The 20070-nt window shown below is 50.8% G+C and overlaps 1 protein-coding gene across 3 annotated transcripts in view; it reads right to left on the reverse strand.

Annotated features, from left to right (window-relative positions):
* The window catches only part of CLTC (clathrin heavy chain), a 70322-nt gene that overhangs the window by 23539 nt on the left and 26713 nt on the right, over positions 1-20070 (reverse strand). The window contains exons 3-10 of one of the 3 annotated variants that reach the window (XM_069971803.1): positions 14151-14177; positions 7404-7672; positions 3968-4129; positions 3211-3324; positions 1724-1897; positions 1382-1579; positions 900-1100; positions 18-170 (exon numbers count right to left, since the gene is read on the reverse strand). In XM_069971803.1, the coding sequence (XP_069827904.1) occupies positions 18-170; positions 900-1100; positions 1382-1579; positions 1724-1897; positions 3211-3324; positions 3968-4129; positions 7404-7672; positions 14151-14177 (1298 nt within the window). Of the gene's footprint in view, positions 1-17; positions 171-899; positions 1101-1381; positions 1580-1723; positions 1898-3210; positions 3325-3967; positions 4130-7403; positions 7673-14150; positions 14181-20070 lie in introns of all 3 variants that reach the window. The other 2 variants (XM_069971802.1, XM_069971804.1) reach the window with 2 other exon arrangements.

Consider the following 20070-nt stretch of genomic DNA (forward strand, 5'->3'; position numbering starts at 1 on the left):
AGCCGCATCTCTCCTACCTTCTTAGCATAGAGGACAATCTTCTGAACCTGTCCCGTTTCTGCAAAACACTGAATAACCTTGTTAGGAACATTAGCCCGGAGGTAAACGCTCAAAGCCAGAGTAGGGTCCACAGACTTCACCAGGTCTCCCAGCTCCTCCGAACACTCCAGCTGAGGAAAAACAAAATATAGAACGATCCAGCAAGCAAATATTACAAGCAATAATCTTCACCAAGTGGTTTATGAGGTGAAGTCTTAATGTTCTACTATCATCTATAGAAAAACAGCAGCGGTGACATTGGTGCCGCCGACGTGGTGACATCAGTGTCCCAGCAGCCGCTCACAGTGACATCAGTGTCCCAGCAGCCGCTCAGTGACATCAGTGTCCCAGCAGCCGCTCACAGTGACATCAGTGTCCCAGCAGCCGCTCACACAGTGACATCAGTGTCCCAGCAGCCGCCGACGTGGTGACATCAGTGTCCCAGCAGCCGCTCACAGTGACATCAGTGTCCCAGCAGCCGCTCACACAGTGACATCAGTGACCCAGCAGCCGCTCACACAGTGACATCAGTGACATCAGTGACCCAGCAGCCGCTCAGTGACATCAGTGTCCCAGCAGCCGCTCACACAGTGACATCAGTGACATTAGTGACCCAGCAGCCGCTCAGTGACATCAGTGTCCCAGCAGCCGCTCACACAGTGACATCAGTGTCCCAGCAGCCGCTCACACAGTGACATCAGTGACCCAGCAGCCGCTCACACAGTGACATCAGTGACCCAGCAGCCGCTCACACAGTGACATCAGTGTCCCAGCAGCCGCTTACGCAGAGACATCAGTGTCCCAGCAGCCGCTTACGCAGAGACATCAGTGTCCCAGCAGCCGCTTACGCTGTCACGTACCTTGTCTTCTTTCAGCCACTTCTCCAGGAGCTGCTTGCGTCCCTGCTGCAGTACCGGTCTGCACAACTCCAGAGACTCGTACTTATTCAGCTGCCCCTGGTCCAGGAGGATGCCAAAATACTGAAGCAGCGGGGAGGTCTGACCGGGCTGTGCTGGGACACTCTGAAAGCGTCTTATTGTTTCCGGTGTACGGAGAATACCCTGGGAAATGGGGAAAAAAAGAAGATTCCTGTACAAGAATGTAATGTTAAGTCAATTCCACTCATCCCACAACATAAGTAGCCATTTTAATCGTACAAGGAAACAAAGAAAACGTTTCCCTCCATAACTTCACATTGCTCTGCTGCCGTTATATACACAGGTCAGTGACTAACGCATAGGCCTGGTGTCATGGAAGTGAGGCCAAGTGTGACTAGATGTAAGCCGAAGGTCACGGCCTAGAAGTAACACAGTAACACATTGTAGGCTGAGCAGCGGCTGACCTTTGGTGCATTTGCCGCCACCTTTGCTGCCTCGGAATAATTCCCCTGGGCAAAGAGAGCATTAAATTTCCGAGCAAACAGCTCCTCTGCTCCGGCGAGATTGTTGCGGACGGCCATGCGCAGGGCTAGATCCGGGTTCTGTAGGACGTTGGTGATGTACGGGATAATGTTTTCTTCTTCTACACAGACTGACAGCACCTGAAGGAAACCGGACAGAACAGCGTCAGTTCTAGGTCTCCCCTGCAGGAGGGAACTATCCGATAGTGAGGACTTATATACCGGACCACAGCGCCAATCTACCACCCAGCCGCTGTAATCCTCCCGTAGGAGGCCCCCGCTTACCTGGCCCTTCCTGTTCACCCCGATGATCCCAGCAGTGGCCTCATGGGGAGCGGTGACAAATATGGTCTCCCCACTGATCCTGTTCATGTATATGCAGGTGCCAGTCTCCAGGTCATAGAGGTGAATGTAGCCGTACTTTGTAATCAAGAAGACAACATCGTGTTTTCCACTGATCTGTAAGAGGAGACATTTACAATGGTGACAAAGTTACAGCAATTCTGCAGCAGAAGTTCTTACATCCGAGTACAAGGTAACGTCCGGCTAACCGAGCCCCGAATCCTGGGAGCAGCAGTGGTCTCCATCAGTCCGGGTAATATACTGGGTGATAATCATTATACCGTGTACGTTACCAGCACATACGACCCCTCAGTGACTGCCGGTACACTATTACCCATAAGCCATTGTACATAGGTAACTACCGGGCCTTACCCCCACCCATAAGCCATTGTACAGAGGCCATTACTGGCCTTATCCCCACCCATAAGCCATTGTACATAGGTAACTACCCGGCCTTACCCCCACCCATTAGCCATTGTACAGAGGCCATTACTAACCTTATCCCCACCCATAAGCCATTGTACATAGGTAACTACCGGGCCTTACCCCCACCCATAAGCCATTGTACAGAGGCCATTACCGGCCTTACCCCCACCCATAAGCCATTGTACATAGATAACTACCGGCCTTACCCCCACCCATAAGCCATTGTACATAGGTAACTACCGGGCCTTACCCCCACCCATAAGCCATTGTACAGAGGCCATTACCGGCCTTACCCCCACCCATAAGCCATTGTACATAGATAACTACCGGCCTTACCCCCACCCATAAGCCATTGTACATAGGTAACTACCGGGCCTTACCCCCACCCATAAGCCATTGCACAGAGGTAACTACCGGGCCTTACCCCCACCCATAAGCCATTGTACATAGGTAACTACTGGGCCTTACCCCCACCCATAAGCCATTGTACATAGGTAACTACCCGGCCTTACCCCCACCCATAAGCCATTGTACAGGGGTAACTACCCGGCCTTACCCCCACCTATAAGCCATTGTACAGAGACCATTACCGGCCTTATCCCCACCCATAAACCATTGTACATAGATAACTACCGGGCCTTACCCCCCCCACCCACCCACCCATAAACCATTGCTAAGCACTTCCTGCAGGACATACAGCAGCTGATAAGTACTGCAAGACTGGAAATGTTTTAAACAGAAGTTTTTGCTGGTGTACCCCTTTAATATGAGAAAAGAAAATGTATTATCCCCCCAATAAAGGGTTAATAAAACTCATCTATAAGCTAACAAATCTCAAAATGTCTCCATAAAGAGTAAAATTCATCCAGCAAAACACATGCCCTGATGCGGCTCTGGCAACTAGAGATGGGGAGGAAGAAAGATTCCCGATGAAAAGAGTAATTGCCGGGTCACTAAGGCCTAAAATAGTGCGGAGTCCGCGGATAGCGGCGGCGGCAGTGTACCTGCATGGCCACAGGGAAGTCATTCTGGGCTTCAGGAGGAAAGAAGACATCCACTGCCTTCTTAGGAAAGGGCTGGTTACCGGTGGGCGGCGTGCCAACTTCTATGATGTGTAACTGGAAGAAATAATCAGAAATCAGTGTACAGTGTGAGCAGAACCATCATCCTATACGGACAGCGATATCCAATGGCGTCCTGACTAATCCGCCACATGCTGATCCCTGAGGAAGATGTATGAGGGGCGGCTGCTGAGCTGCTGGGGACCAACCTCACACGGATTCCTTATTTGCACTGACTCTTTGGACCTGGGAGGTGCCGGGTTTGGACGCTGCTCTAGTTCATGCACAATTTCTGCTTTCATCTAACCTTTTCCATTCTTTGGATTAGGCGCACACATACACACACACACTACCTGGCGTGCACACATACACATATATACACACACTACCTGGCGTGCACACGCACACATACACACACACACACACACACACTACCTGGCGTGCACACACACACACACACACACACTACCTGGCGTGCACACATACACATATATACACACTACCTGGCGTGCACACACACACACACACACACTACCTGGCGTGCACGCACACACACACACACACTACCTGGCGTGCACGCACACACACACACATTACCTGGCGCGTGCGTACACACACACACACACACATATATATTATATAAGACATCAAACTGATGTGTTTGCTGAGGTTGTCGCTGCCATAAGTGAAGGAGCTTTACCTTTCCACCGGCCTGGCCTCTTACAGCAAAGCAGAACAGTGTTGACTCTTCGGCATTTCCTTCCATCTTAAACTGGGCGAAGCTTGCTGCGTGGCCCTCGATGGGCTGCGACACCTTCCTGTCCACAGAGTACAGCTGCATCGCTCCAACAACCCGGTTTTGCTGTTTATAATAATTCAGAACAGGTCAGTCAGGAAAATCACAGAACGTTACCCCAAAGCCGGAAGGATTTATAGAATTACATGGACGGGACGGAGCCAAACTAGATGTCCTGGCCGGAACGGGAACAAGCAGTGAGATTTACCATAAAGCCAGAATCCCTGTAACTGCGGACAGCACAGCTACTCCGGGCAGCTCCATGTATACCGCCCAGGGCACATGGATACAGTGTAATACAGCAAATAAAGGGAATCTGTCACTAGGTTTATTCCACCATAAATGAGGGCAGCATAAACGAGTGACAGAAATGCTGACCGGATCAGTGTATTACTTCCATCACTCTGTTTAGCTGTTCTCCTGATGTGCAGGAGAATAGGATTCTTGCTGCACCCCCCTCCCCCCCTCCAGCTGCTGACTGACAGTCTGCCTATACACAGTATAACAGACAACTGCCAATCAGCAGCCAGAAGCAGCTGGTGCTCACAAATATCACGGACTACTGAGCGCACACACATAATGGATAAGACTATCGTGCAGTGCTCAGCATCCTGGTTATTCAGGAAGAGGTCTCCGAATCAGCTGCACAGAAGTATGGGATACAGCATTCTGTACCTACCCGGAGATATAGCAGCATAAACCTACTGACAGGGTCTCTTTAAATCCATAATATGGGCTGACTATCTCTCTCTAGTGTGGAGGACTCTACACCCACACTGCTGCGTCACCGGATGACTCAGGCTAATAGACACCAGCTGTACGCAAGACGCTGACGAGATCTTGTAACAAATACATTCACCATCTTGGATATTAGTCTGAAGCAATCTACCTCTCAGGACGCCTCATAGCTACATGGATGACCAAGGAATATGGACGCCTCATAGCCGCATGGATCACCGAGGAATATGGACGCCTCAGCCACATGGATCACCGAGGAATATGGACGCCTCATAGAAACATGGATCACCGAGGAATATGGAGGCCTCATAGAAACATGGATCACCGAGGAATATGGACGCCGCATGGATCACCAAGGAATATGGACACCTCATAGCCGCATGGATCACCGAGGAATATGGACGCCTCATAGCCGCATGGATCACCAAGGAATATGGACGCCTCATAGCCACATGGATGACCAAGGAATATGGAGGCCTCATAGAAACATGGATCACCAAGGAATATGGACGCCTCATAGCCGCATTGATCACCAAGGAATATGGACGCCTCATAGCCGCATGGATCACCGAGGAATATGGACGCCTCATAGCTGCATGGATCACCAAGGAATATGGACGCCTCATAGCCGCATGGATCACCGAGGAATATGGACGCCTCATAGCCACATGGATCACCAAGGAATATGGACGCCTCATAGCCGCATGGATCACCGAGGAATATGGACGCCTCATAGCCGCATGGATCACCGAGGAATATGGACGCCTCAGCCACATGGATCACCGAAGAATATGGACGCCTCAGCCGCATGGATCACCAAGGAATATGGACACCTCAGCCACATGGATCACCAAGGAATATGGACACCTCATAGCCGCATGGATCACCGAGGATTATGGACGCCGCGGGGATCACCAAGGAATATGGACGCCGCATGGATCACCGAGGAATATGGACACCTCATAGCCGCATGGATCACCGAGGAATATGGAGGCCTCATAGAAACATGGATCACCAAGGAATATGGACGCCTCAGCCGCATGGATCACCAAGGAATATGGACGCCTCAGCCGCATGGATCACCAAGGAATATGGACGCCTCAGCCGCATGGATCACCAAGGAATATGGACACCTCAGCCACATGGATCACCAAGGAATATGGACACCTCATAGCCGCATGGATCACCGAGGATTATGGACGCCGCGGGGATCACCAAGGAATATGGACGCCGCATGGATCACCGAGGAATATGGACACCTCATAGCCGCATGGATCACCGAGGAATATGGACGCCTCATAGCCGCATGGATCACCGAGGAATATGGACGCCTCATAGCCGCATGGATCACCAAGGAATATGGACGCCTCATAGCCGCAGGGATCACCAAGGAATATGGACGCCGCATGGATCACCAAGGAATATGGACGCCTCATAGCCGCATGGATCACCAAGGAATATGGGCGCCTCATAGCCGCATGGATCACCAAGGAATATGGACGCCTCATAGCCGCATGGATCACCAAGGAATATGGACGCCTCATAGCCGCATGGATCGCCAAGAATTATGGACACCCAGTCCCACCATACAAGCTGGAGCCATCCCCAGCAGTTAATCTATGGCAGGAGGCAGAAGCCACTGGCTGCATATGTCCCCTCTAACACCTGTGTTTGTCATATATACTTTATGGGGGACATATACTAGCCTGCATATAGTGATAATTCTGCTGTAGATACATTTATTCCAGCACTCTCTCTGTGAGAATACATTTTTTGCATTGGGGTTCCTTTGCGCCAGGTGCACCAGAAGGTCAGAGAGGTAGTGAAGAGGGGGCCAGAACGGGGAGCATGGCCTCTGTGTGCGCTGAATTTAAAGTGTTCCTGTCGTTATGAAGAAGAAAAAAAACAAGTCACAGAGACATGCCACAAGTTTTGATGGGTCCAGGTCTGAGTGTTCAGGCCCGTACCTATCGGGAAAACAAGCCGGGAGAGGACCGCACCGCGGCATGTCCACTCTCCGCTCTGTGTAAGAAGTCAGGCTCCATAGACTTACACTATCAGCATAAGCCGGGAGAGGACCGCAGAGTCCTCACAGATCGGTACGGGTGTGAACACTCAGCCCTGGACTGATCTTTTGGTCTGTATGTCTGTATGACATGTGTTTCTCTTATAACGACAGGTACACTTACATTTTCCCAGCAGAAGTAGTAGGTTTCATTGCGCCTCTACATAAATCCGGGAGCCCTGGGGCTACAGGGACATTAAGTGTAACACTAGACATGATAATAGTCCCGCTGTGTGTATACATACAAGAATGGACAGTCAGGCCCCGTTCCCACTGAGCAAAGGTAGCGGAATTCCGCGACGGAATTGTCCGCCGCAGAATGCCGTTAGCCTCCCGCTCATAATGGGAGTCTATGGGAGGCGCGCGCTCCTGCTCTGTACGCGCTGAAGAATGAACATGTTCACGCCTCCCATAGACTCCCATTATGAGCGGGAGGCTAACGGCATTCCGCGGCGGACAATTCCGTCACGGAATTCCGCTACCTTTGCTCAGTGGCAACGGGGCCTAATAAAAGAGCGCTGCTCCAGCGAGGATTACCTGGGCAGATATCCCAGTTAGCAGCAGCCACTTTTGCTTGGCGTCCGTGCGGTAGTTGATGATTTGGCATCCGGCCAGGCTGGAGTGCCGATCAAACATCTTGACTGGCTGCGATTCCCCCTCCATGCTCCAGTGATACACAGCATTGTCAGTGACTAGAGCGACAGTATTCAGCGAGATCCACTTCCAGAAAGTGACGTCATCCGTCATGGTGTGAGCCTTCATTTTACTTTTCATCTCAATGTTAAAGATCTGGAGGGTTTTTCCAGCTAGAACAGAAAGAAGTAGAATTTATTACCTCGGAAGTGGGCGAGTGCCGCCATCATTCTGCCCCCTGCATCCGCAATCTGATGCCGCACATGCAGATACAACATGGTTGTAGGTCAGGATGCATTATATTCAACAAAAAGCTTAAAAGGATCAAAATGTGAGACAAGATCACCGGGAGGATTATAAGGAAAGATCTGTACAGAAAAGGCAAGAAGACGGCAAATTGGAGGAAACATTTGTAAATTGGTGTAACAAGGGGTTAACCAATTTGATTTAAAAAGTATGGAAACACAGCTTTCTTGCCATGCTAGCAAACCAAAGCACGTCCGTCCCTGAGAGCCCCAAGCAGGGTGGATTACCCCCAATCTAACAATCATTCACATTGGTTTCATTATAGATTTCCAGAAGCAAATTTACATGTTTATAAGCTGCCCCTTTGACAGGCTTAAAGGGGTTGTCCAGTCTTAGTGCATGTAGGGGGCATTCCCACAATCTGTGTACAGATGATGCTACGGACCAGTGACTGGCCTCCCGGCATCGTGTACGCGGCAGTGTACGGACCAGTGACTGGCCTCCCGGCATCGTGTACGCGGCAGTGTACGGACCAGTGACTGGCCTCCCGGCATCGTGTACGCGGCAGTGTACGGACCAGTGACTGGCCTCCCGGCATCGTGTACGCGGCAGTGTACGGACCAGTGACTGGCCTCCCGGCATCGTGTACGCGGCAGTGTACGGACCAGTGACTGGCCTCCCGGCATCGTGTACGCGGCAGTGTACGGACCAGTGACTGGCCTCCCGGCATCGTGTACGCGGCAGTGTACGGACCAGTGACTGGCCTCCCGGCATCGTGTACGCGGCAGTGTAAGGACCAGTGACTGGCCTCCCGGCATCGTGTACGCGGCAGTGTACGGACCAGTGACTGGCCTCCCGGCATCGTGTACGCGGCAGTGTACGGACCAGTGACTGGCCTCCCGGCATCGTGTACGCGGCAGTGTACGGACCAGTGACTGGCCTCCCGGCATCGTGTACGCAGCAGTGTACAGACCAGTGACTGGCCTCCCGGCATTGTGTATACAGCAGTGTAAGGACCAGTGACTGGCCTCCCGGCATCGTGTACGCAGCAGTGTACGGACCAGTGACTGGCCTCCCGGCATCGTGTACGCAGCAGTGTACGGACCAGTGACTGGCCTCCCGGCATCGTGTACGCGACAGTGTACGGACCAGTGACTGGCCTCCCGGCATCGTGTACGCGACAGTGTACGGACCAGTGACTGGCCTCCCGGCATTGTGTATACAGCAGTGTAAGGACCAGTGACTGATCTCCCGGCATCATGTATACAGCAGTGTAAGGACCAGTGCCTGACCTCCCGGCATCGTGTACGCGGCAATGTACGGACCAGTGACTGGCCTCCCGGCATCGTGTACGCAGCAGTGTACAGACCAGTGACTGGCCTCCCGGCATTGTGTATGCAGCAGTGTAAGGACCAGTGACTGGCCTCCCGGCATCGTGTACGCGGCAGTGTACGGACCAGTGCCTGACCTCCCGGCATTGTGTATGCGGCAGTGTACGGACCAGTGACTGACCTCCCGGCATTGTGTATGCGGCAGCATACGGACCAGTGCCTGACCTCCCGGCATTGTGTATGCGGCAGCGTACGGACCAGTGACTGACCGCCCGGGATCGTGTTTGCAGCAGCGTACGAACCAGTGCCTGACCTCCCGGGATCGTGTATGCGGCAGCGTACGGACCAGTGCCTGACCTCCCGGGATCGTGTATGCGGCAGCGTACGGACCAGTGCCTGACCTCCCGGGATCGTGTATGCGGCAGCGTACGGACCAGTGACTGGCCTCCCGGCATTGTGTATGCAGCAGCATACGGACCAGTGCCTGCCCTCCCGGGATCGTGTATGCGGCAGCATACGGACCAGTGACTGACCTCCCGGCATCGTCTATGCGGCAATGTACAGACCAGTGACTGGCCTCCCGGCATTGTGTATGCAGCAGTGTACGGACCAGTGCCTGACCTCCCGGGATCGGGTTTGCGGCAGCGTACGGACCAGTGACTGACCTCCCGGCATCGTGTACGCGGCAATGTACAGACCAGTGACTGGCCTCCCGGCATTGTGTATGCAGCAGTGTACGGACCAGTGACTGGACTCCCTCCATCGTGTATGCGGCAGTGTACGGACACAGCTGCACGGCTCTCGGTACAGGAGCGCCTCATAATGCTACATGATATTGGTAGGTCAGGGAATCTGCTCCATAGCATCATCTGTGCACCCAACGTACTCACAGAATGTATGAACGCCCTTGAAGAGCCAAGGACGGGATTGGATCCTGCTCGGTCAGGTCAGTCAACACTCGGCCAAAGCAGCACACGTCAGCCCTAACAGGAGGGGGCGGCACCATGGAAATAGTGACAGCCTTGTCTATAGGCCGAGCTCCAACAAGAGACGCTGCCTGAAAACTCTTTAAAGTGTCCCTGTCACTGACAAGGAGAAAAGCCTTGAAATGTTACATAGACACGTGTAAAGCCTTGATGTGTCAGAGTCTTTATATCTAGCCAGGAGAAGGATGCTGCTGGAGGCTTCACTCCCTGACTGCCTGTCATCTGTCTCGCTGCATCGGAGGAGCTCCATTTAAGTCTATGGTGACCATCTCATGCAGCGTGACTAAAAAGGAAGCTGGGGAGTGAAGCACATAACCAGGCGGCTCTATCCATAGATCAATGGGGAGCTAAACGCTCAGACTCCAATTGATCAATACTTTTGACGTCCGACACATTTAACTTTTTTCCCTTTAAATGGTAGGGACACTTTAAATGCAGCAGGGCAGCAGACCAGACCCCACTGATGGGCAAGTTCTCTCTCTAATCCCGGACAACCTCTTTATGGCCTGTAAATTATCCTAACTCATTGTGTAATGAAAAGCTACATTTATTCCTGGATTTCCCGATATTTCTGCTTTATACCGAGAGGCAGAGTACTCGAGGCCAGGCTTCTTACACTGCGTAGGCCGACACAATCGGACGCTACTGAGCGATGGAACAGTGTAACAAGCTCGGGCAGCAGAACAATAAGCGTCCTCACCCCCGGAATACAAGCAGAAATGCTGCAGGAGGACACAAGGAGCTTAGAAGGTGGTAGGACTTTCTTACACAATGATCCCGGCCCCCGGCAAGCTGTAGATGTGGCCTGAGGCCTGCAGTAATTTGTGTAACCGCCCCTCCCCCAATATTACAGAATAGAGTGTTTTGGACGTGGAATATACTCAGCTTTAGTCTTTTCGCTTTATTTTAAACAAAACCAAAACTATGTTCCCATCACTTTCATGAGGCAAATGTGGACAACAAGCAGCAAGGAAATGATTGAAGATGCAGGTTACCTAGAGGGGTTTATAACAACGGGAGGCCGTGTCTGAGAAGGGACCTATAGATCTGCTATCCTCTGGAGATGGGACCTATAGATCTGCTATCCTCTGGAGATGGGACCTATAGATCTGCTATCCTCTGGAGATGGGACCTATAGATCTGCTATCCTCTGGAGATGGGACCTATAGATCTGCTATCCTCTGGAGATGGGACCTATAGATCTGCTATCCTCTAGAGATGGGACCTATAGATCTGCTATCCTCTGGAGATGGGACCTATAGATCTGCTATCCTCTGGAGATGGGACCTATAGATCTGCTATCCTCTAGAGATGGGACCTATAGATCTGCTATCCTCTGGAGATGGGACCTATAGATCTGCTATCCTCTGGAGATGGGACCTATAGATCTGCTATCCTCTAGAGATGGGACCTATAGATCTGCTATCCTCTGGAGATGGGACCTATAGATCTGCTATCCTCTGGAGAAGTAACCTATAGATCTGCTATCCTCTGGAGATGGGACCTATAGATCTGCTATCCTCTAGAGATGGGACCTATAGATCTGCTATCCTCTGGAGAAGTAACCTATAGATCTGGTAATATCCTCTGGAGAAGTGACCTATAGATCTAATATCCTCTGGAGAAGTAACCTATAGATCTGCTATCCTCTGGAGAAGTAACCTATAGATCTGGTAATATCCTCTGGAGAAGTGACCTATAGATCTAATATCCTCTGGAGAAGTGACCTATAGATCTAATATCCTCTGGAGAAGTGACCTATAGATCTAATATCCTCTGGAGAAGTGACCTATAGATCTAATATCCTCTGGAGAAGTGACCTATAGATCTAATATGCTCTGGAGAAGTGACCTATAGATCTAATATCCTCTGGAGAAGTAACCTATAGATCTAATATCCTCTGGAGAAGTGACCTATAGATCTGGTAATATATCCTCTGGAGAAGTGACCTATAGATCTAATATCCTCTGGAGAAGTAACCTATAGATCTGCTATCCTCTGGAGAAGTGACCTATAGATCTGCTATCCTCTGGAGATGGGACCTATAGATCTGCTATCCTCTGGAGAAGTAACCTATAGATCTGCTATCCTCTGGAGAAGTGACCTATAGATCTGCTATCCTCTGGAGATGGGACCTATAGATCTGCTATCCTCTGGAGATGGGACCTATAGATCTGCTATCCTCTGGAGAAGTAACCTATATATCTGCTATCCTCTGGAGAAGTAACCTATAGACCTGGTAATGCATCCTCTGGAGAAGGGACCTATATATCTGCTATCCTCTGGAGAAGTGACCTATAGATCTGGTAATATATCCTCTAGAGAATTGACCTATATATCTGCTATCCTCTGGAGAAGTGACCTATAGATCTGGTAATATATCCTCTGGAGAAGTAACCTATAGATCTGCTATCCTCTGGAGAAGTGACCTATAGATCTGGTAATACATCCTCTGGAGAAGTGACCTATAGATCTGGTAATACATCCTCTGGAGATGGGGAAGGTGCGGTGGAGTGTAGAGCTCTGTTCTGGATATCGGCCTATGTGCTGAGCGATGATCCCGTCCTCCCAGCGAGGCCATGTACAGGGAGCCATCAGTTACACTGGGTACAGTACCACCAGCTACGTGGCAGGGTAACAGCTGGCTATCAGGCATGGACAGGCTGCCACTAGAAAGTCGTCCACTGGCCTCATCCGCTTACAAATAGTCTATGGCCAGAAAGTAGCCAGTGTAACGCTGATCCCCCAGACCCCTCCATTCATTACTATTAGTGGGGGGCGGGCCGGCTGGGGGCAGATGGGGATGGGGTTAATGCTCCTAACAGCCTCACCAGACCATAGAGAATACTAACTGCACCAAACAGCACCAAGGAGGAAGGTAAGAGACATACTATAAGAGAGATATCCCATCATCCTCAGCGTCTCCTGTGCTATAGCGACATAGCAGCAGAGTAGCGTTGTCTTACCCGCTGAGAGTTCCCCTTTAATGTAGTACGTGCCAGGTGTTCCTACAATATCCTGACCTATCCACCAAGGAGGAATGGCCGCCATATCCTGCATCACTGACCGGGGTGGAAAGCCCCTCACAGAGAACCAGAAACTATACGCATATTATCAGAGCAGCCTGTGGCGACGGCCATTGTCCCAGACCATGTGAAAGACACTTAAAGGGAGCCTCCAGCCATGGAAAACTCTGTATATATTGCTGCCCTTGTGTAGAACATAAACCTGCTATTCTTACCTTCCCCCGCTGAGTGCTGCTGCCATTTCAGAGGCGGACTCATCCCGGCAGTGACAGCCCACTCAGCCAATCACTGACAGGCAGGACTGCACCACGGGCAGTGATTGGCTGAGCGGGCTGTCACTGCACAGAAGGAAAACGTGTCGCAAGTTTCAGCATTCAGCGCGGGAGCCGGAGGACAGCAATATATAAAGGGGCAGCAATATATATATATAGAGTTTTCCAAGGCCGGAGTACCCTGGACTCCTAACACCCTATAGTATATTACAGAACATACACGGCCTCCAAGGATACGTGAACGCTAGGTTTCTGCCCTTCTAGTCTTTGTATATCACATGTGGGACACCTCAGCCAAGACCGATCATCAGGGAAAGTAAAGAGCTCAATCCCCATTTAGATGAATTAGAGAGCGGCCTTGCTCTTTTTAGCCTAGTCTAGTGCTGCTACACATAGAGATAGATAGAGATATATATATATTATATATATATATATATATATGCAGAGAATCCACAGCACTAGTGCTGTGGATTCTCTGCATATCTACTCACTACGATCTTTGGTCTGGATCAAGATCCGCTGGCACCACCATTACCACATTAAAGCAGTGCTGCCTCTTCTCTTTTGCTATCTATCTATCTATAATCACACATCCATATAGGAGAAGTGGAAGGCCTCTAACACAACCATTTATAACCCAGAGAGTGTTGGGAGCTGCTAATAGATGCTGTGCTAACCAGCACTAATCTCCTCCTCCTCCCCCTCCCCCTATACCCACCATAGCAGGACTCCATCTGGATTACACAGCAAGCATACACTGTTAGTACAGCTAAGTCTACGTGATACTTACCCTGGGCCGGGGCATTCTCCACAGAGCCTGCTTCAAAGAGAATTAAAGAGATTGCAGTCACTTTATAAAGAGTGTGTAGACAAGGCTAAGTAACTGTACATACAGGATAATATACAGATGAGTCTATGCAGTCATATACCAGGGGGATACAACATAGGTCATTCCCCAATATTAGCAGAATCATTATTGCTACTAGCAGGAGAAGCCATAGGACAGGGGATGGGTGTCTGTGGGGGTCTCAGCGAGTGGACCCTCCCCCACTGATCACCAGAAGAGACCCTCATGATGAGTGGAGGTCCCACCACCCGCAGCCGTTAGATACGTACCACCCAATCTGGGGGGATGACCCCATTATGGCAGGGAGGTCTATTCCCCTCCTTCTGGGGATCCACAAGTGAAATTAAAGTTACATTCTAGGCTTATTATCTTAGGTCTTCACTGGTAACAAGTGGCCACCTATCCTGTATACGGGACATTACTTCACCCCCCCCCCCATATTATGCCGGGGGCAGGGCCATTGTTGATGTTCCCGAGTCCTACTCTGGGAGGGTATGACGACGCTGCGGAGCCCCTATTGCTGAGCCTCGTCTCCCCCAGCCCCAGAGGGGAGGCTTCTTGTATCTAGATGTCTCTCATTGCTAGATCTGTGCCAACCTCATAGAACCTCAGTACAAGGAGGAGACGTGGGAAGACACGGACATCATTCAGGTCATTAGTTACATCTAGAGAAATAAGCTACTAGAAGCCACGGGAAAAGATATATCTCATTGGGAGCGACATCTATACCAATCTAAATATAGGAGACCAACCCCACCGCCTGGTGATGTGCACTGCTGATCCCTGGACTCCTCAGCACCAGCAAAGCATTCTCCTCACACCATCTCACACATTAGGGTTATGCTGGTGCTCCTGCAGCATGCACGCCCATATGGACAGAAATGCTGCAGGAGCCGGTGGCACAGAACAGGGGAAATACAGTTCTATCAGTAACAGAGCAGAAAACCATCAGAATAAAGATCAATGTCCCCCGCTCCACTAACATCTAGCAGCAGCTTAGAGCCAGATAGTCAGCAGAGTAGGGAAAAGCCAAGTCCAACCAAAGGAAAGAACAGATGGATGGTTGAAGGGATGGCTAGCTGGGGGAAGGAGGGATGGCTAGCTGGGGGAAGGAGGAATGGACGGACGGAAGGGACGGAGGAATGGACGGACGGAAGGGAAGGGATGGCTAGCTGGGGGAAGGAGGAATGGACGGACGGAAGGGACGGAGGAATGGACGGATGGAAGGGAAGGGATGGCTAGCTGGGGGAAGGAGGAATGGACGGACGGAAGGGACGGAGGAATGGACGGATGGAAGGGAAGGGATGGCTAGCTGGGGGAAGGAGGAATGGACGGACGGAAGGGACGGAGGAATGGACGGATGGAAGGGAAGGGATGGCTAGCTGGGGGAAGGAGGAATGGACGGACGGAAGGGACGGAGGAATGGACGGATGGAAGGGAAGGGATGGCTAGCTGGGGGAAGGAGGAATGGACGGACGGAAGGGATGGCTAGCTGGGGGAAGGAGGAATGGACGGACAGAAGGGACGAAGGGATGGCTAGCTGGGGGAAGGAGGAATGGACGGACGGAAGGGATGGCTAGCTGGGGGAAGGAGGAATGGACGGACGGAAGGGACGGAGGAATGGACGGACGGAAGGGATGGCTAGCTGGGGGAAGGAGGAATGGACGGACGGAAGGGATGGCTAGCTGGGGGAAGGAGGAATGGACGGACGGAAGGGACGGAGGAATGGACGGACGGAAGGGACGAACGGAAGGGAAGGATGGCTAGCTGGGGGAAGGAGGAATGGACAGACGGAAGGGAAGGGATGGCTAGCTGGGGGAAGGAGGAATGGACGGACGGAAGGGATGGCTAGCTGGGGGAAGGAGGAATGGACGGACAGAAGGGACGAAGGGATGGCTAGCTGGGGGAAGGAGGAATGGACGGACGGAAGGGATGGCTAGCTGGGGGAAGGAGGAATGGACGGACAGAAGCGACGGAGGAATGGATGGACGGAAGGGAAGGGATGGCTAGCTGGGGGAAGGAGGAATGGACGGACAGAAGGGACGGAGGAATGGATGGACGGAAGGGAAGGGATGGCTAGCTGGGGGAAGGAGGAATGGACGGATGGAAGGGAAGGGATGGCTAGCTGGGGGAAGGAGGAATGGACGGACGGAAGGGATGGCTAGCTGGGGGAAGGAGGAATGGACGGATGGAAGGGAAGGGATGGCTAGCTGGGGGAAGGAGGAATGGACGGACGGAAGGGATGGCTAGCTGGGGGAAGGAGGAATGGACGGACGGAAGGGACGAACGGAAGGGAAGGATGGCTAGCTGGGGGAAGGAGGAATGGAAAGACGGAAGGGAAGGGATGGCTAGCTGGGGGAAGGAGGAATGGAAAGACGGAAGGGAAGGGATGGCTAGCTGGGGGAAGGAGGAATGGACGGACGGAAGGGAAGGCTAGCTGGGGGAAGGAGGAATGGACGGACGGAAGGGAATGGATGGCTAGCTGGGGGAAGGAGGAATGGACAAACGGAAGGGAAGGGATGGCTAGCTGGGGGAATGGACGGAAGAATGGAGGGAGGAACGGAGGGAGGAACGGATGGAAGGAAGGTAAGGAGGAACGGATGGAAGGAAGGTAAGGAGGAACGGATGGAAGGAAGGTAAGGAGGAACGGATGGAAGGAAGGTAAGGAGGAACGGATGGAAGGAAGGTAAGGAGGAACGGATGGAAGGAAGGTAAGGAGGAACGGATGGAAGGAAGGTAAGGAGGAACGGATGGAAGGAAGGTAAGGAGGAACGGATGGAAGGAAGGTAAGGAGGAACGGATGGAAGGAAGGTAAGGAGGAACGGATGGAAGGAAGGTAAGGAGGAACAGATGGAAGGAAGGTAAGGAGGAACAGATGGAAGGAAGGTAAGGAGGAACGGATGGAAGGAAGGTAAGGAGGAACGGATGGAAGGAAGGTAAGGAGGAACGGATGGAAGGAAGGTAAGGAGGAACAGATGGAAGGAAGGTAAGGAGGAATGGACGGACAGAAGGGATGGAGGAATGGACGGACGGAAGGGATGGAGGAATGGACGGACAGAAGGGATGGAGGAATGGACGGACAGAAGGGATAGAGGAATGGACGGAAGGAAGGGATGGAGGAATGGACGGAAGGAAGGGATGGAGGAATGGACGGAAGGAAGGGATGGAGGAATGTACGGAAGGGATGGAGGAATGGACGGACGGAAGGGATGGAGGAATGGACGGACGGAAGGGATGGAGGAATGGACGGACGGAAGGGATGGAGGAATGGACGGACGGAAGGGATGGAGGAATGGACGGACGGAAGGGATGGAGGAATGGACGGACGGAAGGGATGGAGGAATGGACGGACGGAAGGGAAGGAGGAATGGATGGATGGAAGGGATGGATCTAAAAACTGGCAGTTGGTTTAATAAAAATTTTTGCCGGACTTCTCCTTTAAGGCCATGTTCACACTGCGGAATAGGCAAGAAGTTGAGGAGGAAAATTTTCTTATTGAAATACAGTTCATGGATGTCCGTAGAATCCGCCGCTCGCAGACTGTGGCGGGTGCGCATGTCTCAGCCCATGTCATAGACTCCATTCTATACACGCGCAGATTCCATCCTCCGTCCAAAGAATGAGCGTATTCCTTGGATGGGACAACGGAATCCACCTGTGCGAAGAATGGAGTCCATGACATGGGCTGAAAGGAGCTCACCCACCAGAGTCATACTGTAAGGAGGAGACACTAGACACACAGCAGTACAGGACATGTAGTATCACACTATACTGTAGAGAGGAGATACCAGACACACACAGCAGTACAGGACATGTAGTATCACACTATACTGTAGAGAGGAGATACCAGACACACAGCAGTACAGGACATGTAGTATCACACTATACTGTAGAGGAGATACTAGATACACACAGCAGTACAGGACATGTAGTATCACACTAGAGAGGAAATACTAAACACACAGCAGTACAGGACATGTAGTATCACACTATACTGTAGAGAGGAGATACCAGACACACACAGCAATACAGGACATGTAGTATCACACTATACTGTAAGGAGGAGACACTAGACACACACAGCAGTACAGGACATGTAGTATCACACTATACTGTAGAGAGGAGATACCAGACACACACAGCAGTACAGGACATGTAGTATCACACTATACTGTAGAGAGGAGATACCAGACACACACAGCAGTACAGGACATGTAGTATCACACTATACTGTAGAGGAGATACTAGATACACACAGCAGTACAGGACATGTAGTATCACACTATACTGTAGAGGAGATACTAGATACACACAGCAGTACAGGACATGTAGTATCACACTAGAGAGGAAATACTAAACACACAGCAGTACAGGACATGTAGTATCACACTATACTGTAGAGAGGAGATACCAGACACACACAGCAGTACAGGACATGTAGTATCACACTATACTGTAGAGGAGATACTAGATACACACAGCAGTACAGGACATGTAGTATCACACTAGAGAGGAAATACTAAACACACAGCAGTACAGGACATGTAGTATCACACTATACTGTAGACACTGTAGACAGACACACATACTAGACACACACAGCAGTACAGGACATGTAGTATCACACTATACTGTAGAGAGGAGATACTAGACACACACAGCAGTACAGGACATGTAGTATCACACTATACTGTAGAGGAGATACCAGACACACAGCACTACAGGACATGTAGTATCACACTATACTGTAGAGGAGATACCAGACACACAGCACTACAGGACATGTAGTATCACACTTTACTGTGGAGGAGATACTAGACACACACAGCAGTACAGGACATGTAGTATCACACTATACTGTAGAGAGGAGATACTAGACACACACAGCAGTACAGGACATGTAGTATCACACTATACTGTAGAGAGGAGATACCAGACACACAGCAGTACAGGACATGTAGTATCACACTATACTGTAGAGAGGAGATACTAGACACACACAGCAGTACAGGACATGTAGTATCACACTATACTGTAGAGAGGAGATACCGGACACACAGCAGTACAGGACATGTAGTATCACACTATACTGTAGGGAGGAGATACTAGACACACACAGCAGTACAGGACATGTAGTATCACACTATACTGTAGGGAGGAGATACTACATGTCCTGTACTGCTGTGTCTGGTATCTCCTCTAGAGTATAGTGTGATACTACATGTCCTGTACTGCTGTGTGTGTCTGGTATCTCCCCTTTACAGTATAGTGTGATACTACATGTCCTGTACTGCTGTGTGCCTAGTATTACCTCTCTACAGTAGAGTATGATACTACATGTCCTGTACTGCTGTTTGTCCGGTATTCCCTCTCTACAGTATAGTGTGATACTACATGTCCTGTACTGCTGTGTGTCCGGTATTTCCTCTCTACAGTATAGTGTGATACTACATGTCCTGTACTGCTGTGTATCTAGTATCTCCTCTACAGTATAGTGTGATACTACATATCCTGTACTGCTGTGTGTCTGGTATCTCCTCTCTACAGTATAGTGTGATACTACATGTCCTGTACTGCTGTGTCTGGTATCTCCTCCCTACAATATAGTGTGATACTACATGTCCTGTACTGTTGTGTGTGTCTAGTATCTCCTCTACAGTATAGTGTAATACTACATGTCCTGTACTGCTGTGTGTGTCTAGTATCACATTATACTGTAGAGGAGATACTAGACACACACAGCAGTACAGGACATGTAGTATCACACTTTATTGTAGGGAGGAGATACCAGACACAGCAGTACAGGACGTAGTATCACAAGATACTGTAGAGAGGAGATACCAGACACACAGCAGTGCAGGAC

Source organism: Dendropsophus ebraccatus, chromosome 5, assembly GCF_027789765.1.
Source record: "Dendropsophus ebraccatus isolate aDenEbr1 chromosome 5, aDenEbr1.pat, whole genome shotgun sequence".
Taxonomy (NCBI): domain Eukaryota; kingdom Metazoa; phylum Chordata; class Amphibia; order Anura; family Hylidae; genus Dendropsophus; species Dendropsophus ebraccatus.